Below are 18,219 nucleotides of genomic sequence, written 5' to 3'. Positions count from 1 at the left end.
ATTTGGTTATCTGGATTTTGTGAAAATGTTGCGTGCTACATGCTACACAAAATGCTATGCTAGCTTTGCATACTCTTACACAAATTAGTCAATTTCTATGGTTCAAAAGCATATTTTGAAAATCTGAGATGACAGTGTTGTTAAGAAAAGGCTAAGCTTGAGAGCAAACGCATTATTTTAATTTTATTTGCGATTTTCAGAAATCGTTAACGTTGCGTTATGCTAATGAGCCTGAGGCTTAGTCACAATCCCGGATCCGGGATGGGGAGTTTCAAGAGGTTTTAAACAGGTCAACATTCACAAGGCCGTAGGGCCAGACGGATTACCAAGACGTGTACTCCGAGCATGCGCTGATCAACTGGCAAGTGTCTTCACTGACATTTTCAACCTCTCCCTGACTGAGTCTGTAATACCAACATGTTTCAAGCAGACCACCATAGACCCTCTCTCCAAGAACACTAAGGTAACCTGTCTAAATGTCTACCTGTACCTCTCACATCTATGAAAGGCTGGTCATGGCTCACATCAACACCATTATCCCAGAAACTTGGGGCGGCAGGGTAGCCTAGTGGTTAGAGCGTTGGACTAGTGACCAGAAGGTTGCAAGTTCAAACCCCCGAGCTGACAAGCTACAAATCTGTCGTTCTGCCCCTGAACAGGCAGTTAACCCACTGTTACTAGGCCATCATTGAAAATAAGATTTTTTTCTTAACTGACTTGCCTGGTTAAATAAAGGTAAAATAAAAAAAAACTCTAGACCCACTCCAATTTGCATACCGCCCCAACATATCCACAGATGATGTAATCTCTATTGCACTCCATACTGCCCTTTCTCACTTGGACAAAAGGAACACCTATGTGAGAATGCTATTTATTGACTACAGCTCAGCGTTTAACACCATAGTGCCCTCAAAGCTCATCACTAAGCTAAGGACACTGGGACTAAATATCTCCCTCTGCATCTGGATCCTGGACTTCCTAGTGGGTCGCTCCCAGGTGGTAAGGGTAGGTAACAACACATCCGCCACGCTGATCCTCAAAACAGGGTCCCTTCGGGTGCGTGCTCAGTCCTGTCCTGTACTCCCTGTTCACTCATGACTGCATAGCCAGGCACGACTCCAACACCATCATCAAGTTTGCCGATGACACAACAACCTGATCACCGACAATGATGAGACAACCTATAGGTAGGAGGTCAGAGATCTGGTTGTTTGGTGCCAGGACAACAACCTCTCTCTCAACGTGATTAAGATAAAGTAGATGATATGGACTACAGGAGAAAGGAGGACCGAGCACACCCCCATTCTCATCGACGGGGCTACAGTGGAGCAGGTTTAGAACTTCAAATTCCTTGGTGTCTTCATCACCAACAAACTATCACGGTGCAAAAACTCTTAAGACAGTCATGAAGAGGGCACAACAAAGCCTATTCCCCCTCAGGAGACTGAAAAGATTTGGCATCCTCAGATCCTCAAAAGGTTTCAGCCACACACATTGCTGACAGGTGTATAAAATTGAGTGCACTCTCATAGGATGACACCTTTCTAAATAGTCAGTTCATCAAATTGTTGTCCTGCTATAGCTGACCCGGTATTCTGTAAGTGTTGTTATTGTGAAGTGGAAACAACAGCTCAGCCGCGAAGAGGTAGGCCACACAAGTTCCCAGAACGGGACCACTAACTGCTGAAGCACGTAGCGCTTATAAATCGTCTGTTCTCGGTTGCAACACTCACTATCGATTTCCAAACTGCCTCTGGAAGCAACGTCAGCATAAAAACTGTACGTCTGGAGGTTCATGAAATGGGTTTCCATGGCCACGCAGCCGCACACAAGCCTAAGATCACCAAGCACAATGCCATGCATCGGCTGGAGTGGTGTTAAGCTCGCCGCCTTTGGACTCTGGAGCAGTGGAAACAAGTCCTCTGGAGTGATGAATCACACTTTACCATCTGGCAGTCCGACGAACGAATCTGGGTTTGGCAGATGCCAGGAGAAGGGTACCTTACCAAATACATAGTGACAATTGTAAAGTTTGGTGGAGGAGGAATAATTTTCTGTTTTTCATGGTTTAGGCTAGGCCGTCTAGTGAAGGGAAATCTTAACACTCCAGCATACAATGACATTCTAGACAATTTTGCGCTTCCAACTTTGTGGCAACATTTTTGGGGAAGGACCTTTCCTGTTTCAGCATGACAATGTCCCGCTCCACAAAGCGAGGTCCATACAGAAATGGTTTGTTGAGATCGGTGTGGAAGAACTTGACTGGCCTGCACAGAGCCCTGACCTCAAACCCATCGAACACCTTTGCGATGACTTGGAACGCCGACTGCAAGCCAGGCCTAATCGCCCAATATCAGTGCCCGACTTAACTAATGCTCTTCTGGCTGAATGGAAGCAAGTCCCTGCAGCAATGGTTCTACATTGAGTGGAACATTTTACCTGATGAGTGGAGGCTGTTAGAGTAGCAAAGAGGGGACCAACACCATATTAATGCAATGTTTTTGGAAGGAGATGTTCGGCGAACAGGTGTCTATTATACCACACCCCCATTTCATTGCACCTTCACGATCTGTCACTGGACAACATCGCCCACGTACCCCAAGGAAACTCAACTTACCCTGTCCCTATGTTCAACTTACCCCATACCCCTACGACCATGCTTCACCATAGGGATTGTGCCAGGTTTTCTCCAGATGTGACACTTGGCATTCAGGCCAAAGAGTTCAATCTTAGTTTCATCAGACCAGAGAATCTTGTTACTCGTGGCCTGAGAGTCTTTTAAGTGCCTTTTGGCAAACTCAAAGTGGACTGGCATGTGCCTTTTACTGTGGAGTGGCTTCTGTCTGGCCACTACCATAAAGGTCTGATTGGTGGAGTGCTGCAGAGATGGTTGTTCTTCTGGAATCTTCTACCTTCTCCACAGGGGATTTCTGGAGCTCTGTCAGTGATTATTGGGTTCTTGGTCACCTCCCTGACCAAGGCTCTTCTGAACCAAATGCTCAGTTTGGCTGGGCAGTCATCTCTGGGAAGAGTCTTGGTGGTTCCAAACCTCTTTCACTTAACCTCTACGGATCGGTGCATGTTTTTTTCTTTATTGTCTTTTACCAGATCTAATGTTTTATATTATTCTACATTAATTTCACATTTCCACAAACTGCAAAGTGTTTCCTTTCAGATGGTATCAAGAATATGCATGTCCTTGCTTCAAGTCCTGAGCTAGAGGCAGTTAGATTTGGGTATGTCATTTCAGGCGACTTTAATTGAAAAAAAGGGTCCGATGGAGATGACTGATGGAGGCCACTGTGTTCTTGAGGACCTTCAATGCTGCATACATGTTTTAGTCCCTTCCCCAGATCTGTGCCTCAACACAATCTTGTTTCTGAACTCTACGGACAATTCCTTCAACCTCGTGGCTTGGTTTTTTCTCTTGACATGCGGAGTCAACTGTGGGACATTATACAGACAGGTGTGTGCCTTTCCAAATCATGTACAATAAATTGAATTTACCACAGGTGGAATCCAATCAAGTTGTAGAAACATCTCAAGGATTCTCATAGCAAATGGTCTCATAGCAAATGGAATTTCAGTTGGGTTTTTTTGTAATACATTTGCGAAAAAAAAACTGTTTTCACTTTGTCATTATGAGGTATTGTGTAGATTGATAAGGATCATTTTTCATTTAACTTCTTGACGCTACCAATCCCTGTAGCGGGATAATTTTAGTCTGCAACCGCTGAATAGCATAGTGCAACAGTCAATTAATATTACTAGAAAATATTCATATTCATGAAATCACAAGTGCAATATTTTGAAACACAGCTTTGCCTTTTGTTAATCACCCTGTCGTCTCAGATTTTGAAATTATGCTTACAGCGAAAGCAATCCAAGCGTTTGTAAGTTTATCGATAGCCTAGCATAGCATTATGTACACTTAGCATCAGGAAGCTTGGTCACAAAAATCAGAAAAACAATCAAATTAACCATTTACCTTTGATGATCTTCGTATGTTTTCACTCACGAGACTCCCAGTTACACAGCAAATGTTCCTTTTGTTCCATAAAGATTATTTTTATACCCAAAATACCGACGTTTGTTTGTCGCGTTATGTTCAGAAATCCACAGGAAAGAGCAGTCACGACAACGTAGACGGAAATTCCAAATAGTCTTCATAATGTCCACAGAAACATGTCAAATGTTTTTTATAATCATTCCTCAGTTAGTTTTTAAAATATATATTTGATAATATATCAACCGAGTGTGTAGCTTTTTCCATAACAGCGGGAGAAACAATGGCTGCTTCACTCAATTGTGCACCATCTCACTCTCAGAGCCCCCACCTCTCCACATACGCAATGTGATCCTTCATGCTCATTTTTCAAAATAAAAGCCTGAAACTATGTCTAAAGACTTGACACCTTAGGGAAGACACAGAAAAAGGAATCTGGTTGATATCCCTTTAAATGGGGGACAGGCACGCATAGGAACACGGAGGTTTCAAAATAAGAGGCACTTCCTGATTGGATTATCCTCAGGCTTTCGTCTGCAATATCAGTTCTGTTATACTCACAGACAATATTTTTACAGTTTTGGAAACTTTAGAGTGTTTTCTATCCTAATCTGTCAATTATATGCATATTCTAGCATCTGGTCATGAGAAATAGGTCATTTACTTTGGGAACGTTATTTTTCAAAACATAAAAATAGTTCCCCCTAGCTTCAAGAGGTTATTAATGAATTGCAAAATAAGGCTGTAATGTTGAAAAAGTCAAGGAGTCTGAATAGTTTCCAAATGCACTGTACAGTTGAAGTCAGAAGTTTACATACACTTAGGTTGGAGTCATAAAAACTCGTTTTTCAACCACTCCACAAATTTCTTGTTAACAAACTATAGTTTTGGCAAGACATCTACTTTGTGCATGACACAAGTCATTTTTCCAACAATTGTTTACAGACAGATTATTTTACTTATAATTCACTGCATCACAATTCCAGAAGTTTACATACACTAAGTTGACTGTGCCTTTAAACAGGTTGAAAATTCCAGAAAATTACGTAATGGCTTTAGAAGCAAAAAGTGCAAATCAATCCCAGAACAACAGCAAAGGACCTTTGGGAAGATGCTGGAGGAAACAGGTACAAAAGTATCTATATCCACAGTAAAACGAGTCCTATATCGACATAACCTGAAAGGCAGCTCAGCAAGGAAGAAGCCACTGCTCCAATACCGCCATAAAAAAGCCAGACTACGGTTTGCAACTGCACATGGGGACAAAGATTGTACTTTTTGGAGAAATGTCCTCTGGTCTGATGAACAGAAGTGTAACTGTTTGGCCATAATGACCCTTGTTATGTTTGGAGGAAAAAGGGGGAGGCCTGCAAGCCGAAGAACACCATCCCAACTGTGAAGCATGGGGGTGGCAGCATCACGTTGTGGGGGTGCTTTGCTGAAGGAGGGACTGGTGGACTTCACAGACTAGATGGCATCATGAGGCAGGAGTATGTGAATATATTGAATATATTGAAGCAACATCTCAAGACATCAGTCAGGAAGTTAAAGCTTGGTCGCAAATGGGTCTTCCAAATGGACATTGACCCCAAGCATACTTCCAAAGTTGTGGCAAAATGGCTTAAGGACAAAGTCAAGGTATTGAAGTGGCCATCACAAAGCCCTGACCTCAATTCTATAGACACTCTATGGGCAGAACTGAAAAAGCGTGTGTGATCAAGGAGGCCTACAAACCTGACTCAGTTACAGCAGCTCTGTCAGGAGGAATGTGCCAACATTCTCCTAACTTATTGTGGGAAGCTTGTGGAAGGTTACCTGGAACGTTTGACTCAAGTAAAACAATTTAAAGACAATGCTACCAAATACTAATTGAGTGTATGTGAACTTCTGATCCACTGGGAATGTTATGAAAGAAATAACATCTGAATAAATCATTCTCTCTACTATTATTCTGACATTTCACATTCTGTGGTGATCGTAACTGAGATTTTTACTAGGATTAAATGTCAGGAATTGTGATAACTGAGTTTAAATGTATTTGGCTAAGGTGAATGTATAATTGTATAACTGTATAATTCCACCATCACCCTCCAGCAACTAGGTCACTGGCTTTGCTCTGCTACACCTCACTTGTTAAGCCCAATCCATTTGACTTCTTCTCAGCTATGGCTTCTTACCATAGCTATCAATAGCTAATTTATTTGGCGAGTTTCCGATGATATGCATGTATGTGGCGGTCATTAATTTTACACCCGGCTTTTGGCTTGTTTACTGCATGCATGACTGGGTTCGAAGCAGCAAACATCTCAAATTTGACAAATCACATTACATCATGTGTGTTTGGGTGCTACATAACATTTCTTATTTTCTTACTTATTTCTCACACATTTTGTGTACAAATGTGTTTACATCCCTGTTAGTGAGCAAGGTAATCCAACCATTTGACAGGTGTAGTATGTCAAGAAGCTGATTAAATAGCATGGTCATTACACAGGTGCAACTTGTGCTGGGGACAATAAAAGGCCACTCTAAAATCAGCAGTTTGTCACACAGCACAATGCCACAGATTCAACGTGTACCACAGTGTGTTCTGGTTCCCCAGCAATATCCAGCAGCTTCGCACAGCCATCGGAGCCATGTCGGTAACATTTCACATGCCACAATCAACAGCCTGATGAACTCTAAGTGAGGGAAATGTGTCGCGCTGCACAAGGAAAATGGGGGTCACACCAGATACTGACTGCACATCCATTCGTTTGTTTCTAAATGTACAGTATCTGTGACCAACAGTATTCTCAGTCATGTGAAATCCGTAGGTTAGGGCCTAATGAATATTGTATATTTCAATTGACGGATTTCCTTATGTGAACTGCAACTTAGTGAAATCTTAGAAATTGTTGCATGTTGTGTTTATATTTTTTTGTTCAGTATACGTAGCAGTCTTATGGCTTAGGGTAGAAGATGTTTGGGGTCCTGTTGAGCGGCAGGTAGCCTAGCATTTAAGAGTTGCAGTTGGGCCAGTAACCAAAAGGTTGCTGGTTTGAATCACTGAGCCTACTAGGTGAAAAATCTGTCTGTGACCTTGAGCAAAGCACTTAATCCTAATTGTTCTTGTAAATCTCTCTGGATAGATACGTCTGTTAAATGACTAAAATGTAATGTAAAACGTTCCAAGTGCATCGGTACGGCTTGCTGTGCAGTGGCACAGAGAATAGTCCATGACATGGGTGGCTTTGACAATTTTTAGGGCATTCCTCTGACACCTCCTGGTATAGAGGTCCTGGATGTCAGCGAGCTCAGACCCAGGGATGTACTGGGCCATGCATACTACCCTCTGTATCGCTTTGCGGTCGGATGCCAAGCAGTTGCCATACCAAACGGCGAATCAGCCAGTCAAGATGCTTTCAATGTCGCAGCTGTAAAACGTTTTGAGCATCTTAGGGCCCATGTCAAATCTTTTCAGCCTCTTGATGGGGAAGAGGTATTGTTGTGCCTTCTTCACGGCCGTGTTAGTGTGTGTGGACCATGATCATTTCTTAGTTATGTGGACACTGAGGAATTTGAAGCTCTCGACCTGTTCCACTATGGTGCCGTCAATGTGGATGGGGACATGCTCAGCCCTTCGTTTGCTGCACTCCACAATCAGCTCCTTTGTCTTGCTGACGTTGATTGAGAGGTTGTTGTCCTGGCACCACACTGCCAGGTCCTCCCTATAGACTGTCTCAAAGTCGTCGGTGGTCAGGCCAACCACCGTTGTCGTCAGCAAACTTAATGATGGTGTCAGTCGTGGGTGAACAATCGAGTACAGAAAGGGCCTAACACGCACCACTGAGGGGCCCCCGTGTTGATGATCAGTGTGGCGGATGTGCTGTTGCCTATCCACACCCCCTGGGGCGGCCTGTCAGGAAGTCCAGGATCCAGTTGCAAAGGGAGTTTAGTGTTGAGATTGGAGGTCACTATGGTGTTGAACACTGAGTCCAGAATGAGCAGTACATCCATAGACTCAAAATAGAAGATGTTTCCATGATACGTTAACTGCACTGTAAGCACTCTGTGTTCATATTGAAGTCGTGTCTCAGTTGTCCTCGGAGTACACTGTGTACATCTCTAGTGTCATACCACAGACTGTTACTCAACGTTTCTGGAGTGTAGACTAACTTTGACCACAAGGAGGCAGCAAAGAGTCACGGATGAAACACAAACTTGTGCTGCCTATGATGATACTGTATAACCATATCACAATGGGATCTCCTGGTTGAATAGAGGTTGACTTGATAGTTAGTATATCAGTAATGATATATCATAATATAATTATTGATAAATAATTTGATATCAGATACAGTATAGAAAAGCTGCTATTGTATCTTAGGTGCAAAAGGTGCACGGTAAATAGGCTCAGCATGATTTCAACCCCCTACGAAACACTATAAATGGTCTGGTCTGCCTCCCTACAGAAGAGTAGAAATGGTCTCATCCCTACCCCCTGATCCCCCCCAGGAACCAAATCCCTGTGATGCCATTGGACGAAACCATGATGGGCAGCAAGAACAGCCAATCAGACGGCTGGAGCAGCGAGGATGAGGATGATGAGACATTTGAAGCTAAAGGTCAGGAGACCATGTCACCCTTCCCAGGTACAGGGTCAGGGGAGGTTGGCCAGTTCAAATCCTACTCTGACAGGAAAATGTGTTTCCGTTATGCATTTGGGCAAGGCACTTACCCCTAAACTGCTCCAGAGCTCTGCACCACGGGCTATTATTATTATTTAACACTGTTAAACTGTTGGTTTTTGAAAACCTAACTACAGTGCGTAGGTCCCATATTTATAATCATGAAGAACTTATTCCCCCTCCTCTTTCCAGGTCCACCTATAGTATCAGAAGAAGAGTTGGCCAGACTAGCCATGATCAGTCCAGCTAAGACCAGTCAATACGCTGGGTCCAGAGTGAAAGCCCTCATACAGATTCTACAACATCAACTAGACCAGCAAGAACTGGTCCGAGAGTTCATGGTGGGTAGACACTATGTGTTCCTCATTCATACACATGTGCACACACACACACACACACACACATGCAAACACACACACACACATGCAAACACACACACACACACGCACACACATGCAAACACACACACACACACACACACGCATGCAAACACACACATACACTTTTGAAGTATGTTAACCATGTCCTGTAACTTGGTCTGCCTTTTTAATGGCAGCAGGAAACATTTTCAGTTGGTGTTGTTTGTTTCAGGCCTTGGAGCATCTAAAGCCGTCTGATAACTGTCTAGTGGGGAAAGCTCCGGAGAACCGGGAGAAGAACCGCTATCGTGACATCCTGCCCTGTAAGTCCCTGTCAAACCGGTTGAACTACAGTCCCTTTCATGCCTCTGTGTAATCTGGGCTGGAGAGGACAGCTGCGGGAAAAATTGACACAAGACGTTTTAATTACGTAATTTTCCGGTTGTAAGATTGCAACCTAACGGTCCCTGTTGCAACCAGATAATGACGGCTTTTTCATGACGGTATCGAGACGTCATATTTTTCTTTGTTATCTGGTCTTATAATAGTTCATAAACAACCTAAAGGGTATACTACAAAGCAGATTCAATGAGTTAGCCAGTATTTCTGTATTTTTAAGTGGTATATCTTGAAAACTTTATTGCTGTCATGCAAAACATTTTGGGACTATATCAACAATGGACTAATGAAACAAATACCAAAAGATAGTTTGGTACTATATCATTTTGGGACTATATCAACAATGGACTAATGAAACAAATACCTAAATATTGTTTTGGGGTGGAATGTTCCTTTTAAATTTGATAAACAACCAGATATAACTATTTATTTTCTGTTTCAATGAGAAAGCTAAACTTAGGAGTTCAGGGTTTTTGAGTCAATTAGACCATGTCCATTTCAAGCTCAAGGCCATCTTTCTAAAAAATGTAAATGTATTTCAGAATATTTTGTCAAGTTAGCTGGTTAACTAATTTATGCTGCTTTGTAGTATACACCTCTGAACATAACGATATAATAACGTCATTTCAACCAGTTTTGCTAGCTGGGCAGTGGTCACTCTCGTCTTATCCTTTATTTTACGAGTTCCCGTATTTAGTATATTTCTTTCCTCTCACACTCTCACACAGTCCAATTTCCGTAGTAATTTACTCTGGTGACTCTTACCCACTCTAGCTTGTGCCAATTGCTTTCTTGTTAACGTAATGACCGTGGAAACGTTCGTAATGACCTCTCAACAACACTCCGTTGTGGATTTAACTCAGTGTCTCGACACTTACAAGAAAGAGAGGAAAATTAACTTTTGTTTTAGTGGGTGTGGATTTTTTTTGTGCAATTGAAGAAGAAAAAAATGATTTAATACAGTTGAAATGTTTACAAATTAGAAGTGCTGAAAGGAAAGCATCCACACTCGGGTTATAGTGATATTATGTCTGCTCTCACAAACAGTGTAAAGTATGTACAGATAAGTGTAATCTACAGTCAAGTGTTTAGATTTTAAATCTGTGGGCATCCTTCTCTTGACATGGTTGTTGTCATGTTCTCTTGCATAATTCAACAACAGTAATTCATTTGGCAGTCTAGACAGCGCAGGTGAGTGCAGATAGGGGTGTCGGCTGGGAAAGTCGGCGATGAGGGCCGGGTCTAGGATGTCTTTAGCGGGGACCCAGCACCTATTGTCCTGGGCATAACCCATATGTCAATCAGGTACTGGAAACCCCTGCCCCGTGGTCGAACACTCAGGAGGCGTCTCACCTTGTACTTGCTTCTCGTTTTCCAGCGTCTGTCCTCACACCCTCTCTGTCATTATTAAAGTAATCACTAATCACTTTAATAATGCCACTTTAATAATGTTTACATATCTTGCATTGCTCATCTCACATGTATATACTGTATTTTAAACCATCTATTGCATCTTGCTTATGCCTTCTCTGTCATTGCTCATCCATATATTTACATGTACATATTCTCATTCCAATTCTTAGATTTGTCGTGTATTGGGTAGTTGGTGTGGAATTGTTCGATTACATGTTAGATATTGCTGCACTGTCGGGAAGCAGAAGCACAAGCATTTCACTACACTCACAATCGCATCTGCTAACCATGTGTATGTGACCAATAAGATTGCATTTGATTCTCTCTACTCCTGCTCTCTAGACGATAAGACACGTGTTCCAGTGGGTGATAACCAGGACTATATTAACGCCAGTTATATCCGTATGGAGGTTGGCAGTGAGGAGTTCATCTATATCTCCTGCCAGGGTCCTCTGCCCTCCACCGTGCCCGACTTCTGGCAGATGGTCTGGGAGAACAGGTCTGGGCTGATTACTGTGTTGTGAAGTTCACATACAGTGCATGACATTAGTGTATACACAATCTTTTTCGCCGGGCATCGTTTCGACAGAAGACGTTTAGCAGGGGGAAATTAGAAGTTCTTATTGTCCCATGTAGTCCCTCCCTGTTTCAGTCCGTTTTCTTCTGTTTGGTGCCTAATGAACACGACCCTGGTGTGTCAGTGCTGACCTGTAACTAAAGTCCTATGGCATGAATAGTACAACATGGTTAACAACCCTCCTTCCCCACTCCCCAGGTCTGATGTGATAGCCATGATGACCCAGGAGGTGGAGAGAGGCAGGGTGAAGTGTCACTGTTACTGGCCAGAGAGGGTGAGCTGTCCCCTAGACACAGGGCGCTTCCAGCTCAGCCTGGAGAACCAGCAGATCAAGGAATACTTCCACATCAAGATCATCCGCATGTTGGAGAAAGAGGTGAGGGGGAAGGAGGGACGATAGAAGGAGGGGACAGCTCAAATACAATCCACTCACAGATGTGATGGAGAGTATACTAAAAAGAAGGGGTAAAAAATGTAAAGCATGAATTAGCATGAGTATAATGTGTCTATTTTTTGTGTCTACTAAATCCAGCGAAAGTCATTTTGAAGGATACGCTATCTCTCATATCAATTACACTTTTCATCAGCCACTGTCAACTCTGCTGTATCTTAGAGGGTTTAGGCACTGGTCTACTTCATGACAAAAACACATTTGTAAAATTTTACAATTTACAATTTGATTGGTTGATCAGTTGATTGACATCTGCTCCCTCCTCCTGTTCCAGTCTGGTGAGACCCACTTTGTCCGTCACCTGAAGTTTATCCGTTGGCCTGACCACGGTGTGCCACGGAGTTCAGAGCAGCTGGTCAGATTTATCCGCTACCTCCGAGCAGTCCACCATAAAGGACCTGTCACTGTACACTGTAGTGCTGGGATAGGACGAACAGGAGTACTGATCTGCACCGATGTCATCCTGAGTCTCATAGAGAACGATCTCCCGGTGAGTTTGAACACACAGGTGTGCACCAATGATGTATAAACACTAGATTGCTGATACTATGTATTGGCCAATGAGAGGCTTTGAAGCCATCATATTGGTACTCCTCAGAAGGAGCCAGTCCTCCATAGGAATTAATAGAATTCTGCAGTATTTCAATTTAATGTTTTAATTTAATGTATTTCTTTGTTGTAGTGGAGACGTTAAAAGTATGCATTAAGATGTCTGTAATATAATATATTAGCAAACATAAATGTAGTCACAGGATCGGACCCTTTAAAAAAAATGTTTTTTCCTAAAAGAGCGTACCCAAATCTAACTGCCTGTAGCTCAGGACCTGGAGCAAGGCTATGCATATTCTTGATACCATTTGAAAGGAAACACTTTGAAGTTTGTGGAAATGTGAAATTAATGTTGGAGAATATAACACATTAGGTCTGGTAAAATATAATACAAAGAAACAAACATGCGTTTTCAAAAGAAAAATCCTCTTCGAAACGCATTAGAAAGGCCATCATATCGCTTAGGAATCTAGGTACAATTTAGCTTTTAGTCACTAGATGGCAGCAGTATATCTGCACAGTTTTAGACTAATTCAATGAACCATTGCATTACTGTTCAAAATGTTTTATCAAGTCTGCCCAAATGTGCCGAATTGGTCAATTGATACATAACTATGGAGAACATACATTTTTTTATTACCATATCATTTTTGTAAGTTTACACACTTCCAGGAATGTTATAAATTATGGATAATTGGCTTCACTTGCAGAAAAGACACTAACCTTCACGCATCTAGATGGGGGGCACAGCACGGGTTCAAACTGTAGAACCCAGTTCCTACATTTTAATATCAAAACAGATTTTATCAAACAAAACTATGCTATGTTTTATTTCTGGGATCCTCAGGATAACAAATCAGAGCAAGACTACTGAATGTAAGAATAATATTTACCTTCAGAGGTGAATGTATCAAAACAGTTGCCGTGATAAACATTTTTTGTTGTTGTTCACTCTCCTCAGACAAAAGCATGGTATTTTGTCACTGTAATAGCTACTGTAAATTGGACAGTGCAGTTAGATAAACAGGAATTTAAGCTTTCCGCCCATATAAGACGTTTCTATGTCCTAGGAAATGTTCTTGTTACTTGCAATGTCATGCTAATCACATTAGCGCACGTTAGCCCAACAGTCCTGCAGGGGGGACACCGATCCCGCAGAGGTTAATAAACTTTTTTTACAATGGCTTTCGAAACAGGGCCTCTGGTCAGTTATCTAGTGTTTATATACATAATTGGTGCACACCCAGACACAAACACATGCATGCACACGCTTACACACACTCCTTAACTCAAATAAGGATACAAACTATGCACTTCACTTGGTGTTCTTAAAAGTCCTTATACAGTATATATTTAGTCAGCCACCAATTGTGCAAGTTCTCCCACTTAAAAAGATGAGAGAGGCCTGTAATTTTCATCATAGGTACACTTCAACTATGACAGACAAAATTAGAAAAAAAATCCAGAAAATCACATTGTAGGATTTTTAATGAATTTATTTGCAAATTATGGTGGAAAATAAGTATTTGGTCACCTACAAACAAGAAAGATGTCTGGCTCTCACAGACCTGTAACTTCTTCTTTAAGAGGCTCCTCTGTCCTCCACTCGTTACATGTATTAATGGCACCTGTTTGAACTTGTTATCAGTATAAAAGACACCTATCCACAACCTCAAACAGTCACACTCCAAACTCCACTATGGCCAAGACCAAAGAGCTGTCAAAGGACACCAGAAACAAAATTGTAGACCTGCACCAGGCTGGGAAGACCTACCTAATCTGCTTACCTAATCTGCAATAGGTAAGCAGCTTGGTTTGAAGAAATCAACTGTGGGAGCAATTATTAGGAAATGGAAGACATACAAGACCACTTATAATCTCCCTCGATCTGAGACTCCACGCAAGATCTCACCCCGTTGGGTCAAAATGATCACAAGAACGGTGAGCAAAAATCCCAGAACCACACAGGGGGACCTAGTGAATGACCTGCAGAGAGCTGGGACCAAAGTAACAAAGCCTACCAACAGTAACACACTACGCCGCCAGGGACTCAAATCCTGCAATGCCAGACGTGTCCCCCTGCTTAAGCCAGTACATGTCCAGGCCCGTCAGATGAAACCAGAATATAACTTTTTGGTAAAAACTTTTGGTAAAAACTTAACTCGTCGTGTTTGGAGGACAAAGAATGCTGAGTTGCATCCAAAGAACACCATACCTAATGTGAAGCATGGGGGTGGAAACATCATGCTTTGGGGCTGTTTTTCTGCAAAAGGACCAGGACGACTGATCCGTGTAAAGGAAATAATGAATAGGGCCATGTATCATGAGATTTTGAGTGAAAACCTCCTTCCATCAGCAAGGGCATTGAAGATGAAACGTGGCTGGGTCTTTCAGCATGACAATGATCCCAAACACACCGCCCGGGCAACGAAGGAGTGGCTTCGTAAGAAGCATTTCAAGGTCCTGGAGTGGCCTAGCCAGTCTCCAGATCTCAACCCCATAGAAAATCTTTGGAGGGAGTTGAAGGTCCATTGCCCAGCAACAGCCCCAAAACATCACTGCTCTAGAGGAGATCTGCATGGAGGAATGGGCCAAAATACCAGCAACAGTGTGTGAAAACCTTGTGAAGACTTACAGAAAACGTTTGACCTCTGTCATTGCAAACAAAGGGTATATAACAAAGTATTGAGATAAACTTTTGTTATTGACCAAATACTTATTTTCCACCATAATTTGCAAATAAATTCATTAAAAATCGTACAATGTGATTTTCTGGATTTTTCTCATTTTGTCTGTCATAGGTGAAGTGTACCTATGATGAAAATTACAGGCCTCTCTCTCATCTTTTTAAGTGGGAGAACTTGCACAATTGGTGGCTGACTAAATACTTTTTTGCCCCACTGTAATTATCAGAACCTAACTCCTTGTTCTTCTCTCTCCACAGATCAACGTTAGTAACATTGTGAGGGAGATGAGACTGCAGCGATATGGCATGATTCAGACTAAGGTCAGTACAGTAGGCCTACCTGTATGAGGTTAGTGTCAGGAGTCACAGGTCAAACTTTTGATTGAACAGGCTACCATTGATTATTAGTCTACAGCTTCCATAATCCTATCCACTATTTGTTTCCTACATAATCAAATATGAAATGGAAATATTCCACAAACCTAGTTTGAGTGGTTGTTCTTTGGTTCTACTATCCTGGGGCGGAATTCCCAAAGCCTTCATAGCTAAAGTCTTGTCACTCAGCCACCGAGCCCTGAAAGAGTAACAATTATAAAAATCTATGTTTGACTGTCAATCGTCTATGCATGAATCATATATCATTTGTAAAATAAAGCACTTTGTGGTTTGAGTGGCATGAGTCTGGATGATTGAAAGAATGTATGTTCGCTGCCACCCAGAGAGTTAGAGCTCTTTACTGCACTGTGTGTGTGTGTGTGTGTGTGTGTGTGTGTTTGTGTGCGTGCGACAGTGCATGAGCGTTTGGGTGTGTGTGTAGCAACATCTCTGTCTTGTCTCTGGTTATAGGAACAGTATCTGTTCTGCTACAAGGTATGGTTGGAGGTTCTACATTGCATCCTGCAGCTGCATGGTCAGCATTGGCAACCAGAGAGCCCCCGCGAACTTAATACGAGCCCTCGCACACACAGTAACCGATGGCAACCTGAGAGCCCCCATGAAGATAATCAGTTTGTTTGACCAGTTTTCTTTTCCCCCGCCCGTTAGCTGATTTTGTTATGAACACTGTATATGTATGCGTTTTAGCCAATTCCTCTGTTCGTTTTCTGTCATGCCAAAACATGACAGATGGGACGACCAGGCTATAGTATGTTTCTGCATGTTTTTTGATATTTGGGTTCTGAATTTATTGATGGAGGTAGACATTTTCACTGTTGGTTCTTTTGTGGGGGGTTTTGAGATGGCAGTGACTGATTAAAAACTTAATTGAAATGAGAGATACTGTGATTGCAGTATTGGTTTGAGTTAGATAAATTATTTGACAGCCTTTAGGGGTTTAGTGACTTTGTCTTCTGTGTTAAGTTAGGAGTGTTTTGGTCGTGTGACGTTTAAAGGGTGTTACTATTTAAATTGTTCTATTTAATCATTCCACATTTTATTTTGAAGTTAATGTGTATATTCTGCATGTTATCAATTATAACCTAAAACATTTAATTGCACCACAGCACGTCACTAATCAACGATGTCACTGCTCATAGCAATGCACAGCTTGAGGTGTATTATACCAAAATGTATATTAGAATATCTTTAAATATGTAGCTAATATATAGAGTTCAGGAAATATTGTGTTTTAAATATTGTGAAATAAGTGCATGTAAATCTTGTATGAGTTTTGTCAATGACTGAAACCAGAAGTGAATAGAATCAAGTGCCTTGGAAAGACTCACCTTCGGAAACCTGAAAGGTTTGATTGAACAGGATCCTGAGAACACGTGCCCTGTGTGATTCTGTAAGGAATCTCTGTCCGATACTTTCACCGTTATCTGTTCATGTTGTGTTGTCCCACAGCTTGGATTCACTGTAAGTGAATTAGTGGTGAAAACATCTTCATTTTGCAGTCTGTCTACAACCACTGAACAAGTGCTTCGACGTATTGAAATGTAATGGGCAGTCAAATGCACAAAAAACGTATTGGATTTCTGAAAGCATTTCTCATCATTGTACAGTAACATCACTATTGAACATCACTATTGTAGCTGCAGTTTCAGTAGCATGATAGTATACCTCACTGTAACATACACTACCAGTACAGTGTAACCTTGGTCTGGTCACTATGTATTACCTCTGACTGTCATATAAAGCTGTTCTCAAATACATATTTGTTTCACATCGTGGCAAGAGACAGGATCAGGATTAGAAACAAGATTTTCTTCATTTGATAGGTCATAGGTATCGTATATGACAAGGACTATTTACAAACTGACAGAGCATGGAAAAGAGGGAGAGAAAGGAGAGATGTCGACAGTCAGGGCTAACTGACAGAACATGGAAAAGAAAGAACGAGAGAGAAGCTTAACTGTGACTACATGGAGCCCTTCTCTTGTACAGAGTAAATTCTCTCTCCGGGTTTACTACATGATAAATAAATGTGTCTCACGCGGGCTTTTGTGACTGCATGGAAAACCCACTGGGTACACACTAATTGAATCAATGTTGTTTCCATACACACACACTTCTTAAAACCTGGGACTGGGGAAAGCCCTGCATCAATGTCTCCCTCTCCCACTGTCAGGACTCCATACTTCACTCCTTCACTAAGTCCCTTCCTCATTCCCTATCTCTCCCTCCTTCACTCTCTACCTCAGATGTTGTTATAGTTGTGCTTTATTGTGTAATAGGCCTGACATGGGTTGTTCAGGGTCCAGTCACTTTTAGGTTTATAGAGTTATATACATCCTAATAGCCTTTTATAGTTTTGTATAAATAGTTATTTCCTTTTTTATAAAATGTGATCGCAGGAGTTTTGGCTGAATTAATGAAATATAAATCATGAAATATTGTAATCCCTGGGCAGTGTCTGAGTGAGAGCTAGAACCTCTCTGGGAGGATCTCAATTGCATTGCCTTGATTCCTTGCGACCTCTGACCTCCAACGGGTTTTGAGAAGGAGACAAGGAGAGAGGATGCAAGAAATTTAGGAAATGCAATTTAGATGATCCCCCCCCCGATCAAGTCTCACATCCTCCTTATCCGTCACCAGCCACCATGCTAAAGCACCACTGTGAATACTGCCCTCTCCTTTCTAACCACATGACACACGGTAGCGGATAAAC

At 41.9% G+C, this 18,219-nt stretch overlaps 1 protein-coding gene across 1 annotated transcript in view; it reads left to right on the top strand.

Moving 5' to 3' along the window:
- LOC135510100 (tyrosine-protein phosphatase non-receptor type 13-like) overlaps positions 1–17,567 on the top strand; it is a 96,010-nt gene extending 78,443 nt beyond the window's left edge. Inside the window, 8 exon segments of the mRNA XM_064930888.1 lie at positions 8,504–8,640; positions 8,869–9,017; positions 9,268–9,358; positions 11,190–11,346; positions 11,623–11,800; positions 12,150–12,365; positions 15,369–15,431; positions 15,957–17,567. Coding sequence (XP_064786960.1) covers positions 8,504–8,640; positions 8,869–9,017; positions 9,268–9,358; positions 11,190–11,346; positions 11,623–11,800; positions 12,150–12,365; positions 15,369–15,431; positions 15,957–16,127 — 1,162 coding nt within the window. The 3' untranslated portion in view covers positions 16,128–17,567.
- The last annotated feature ends 652 nt before the right edge of the window (positions 17,568–18,219 follow it).

This window comes from Oncorhynchus masou, chromosome 23 (genome assembly GCF_036934945.1).
Source record: "Oncorhynchus masou masou isolate Uvic2021 chromosome 23, UVic_Omas_1.1, whole genome shotgun sequence".
NCBI classification, from domain to species: Eukaryota; Metazoa; Chordata; class Actinopteri; order Salmoniformes; family Salmonidae; genus Oncorhynchus; species Oncorhynchus masou.
This window is presented reverse-complemented; position numbering and strand designations above follow the sequence as displayed.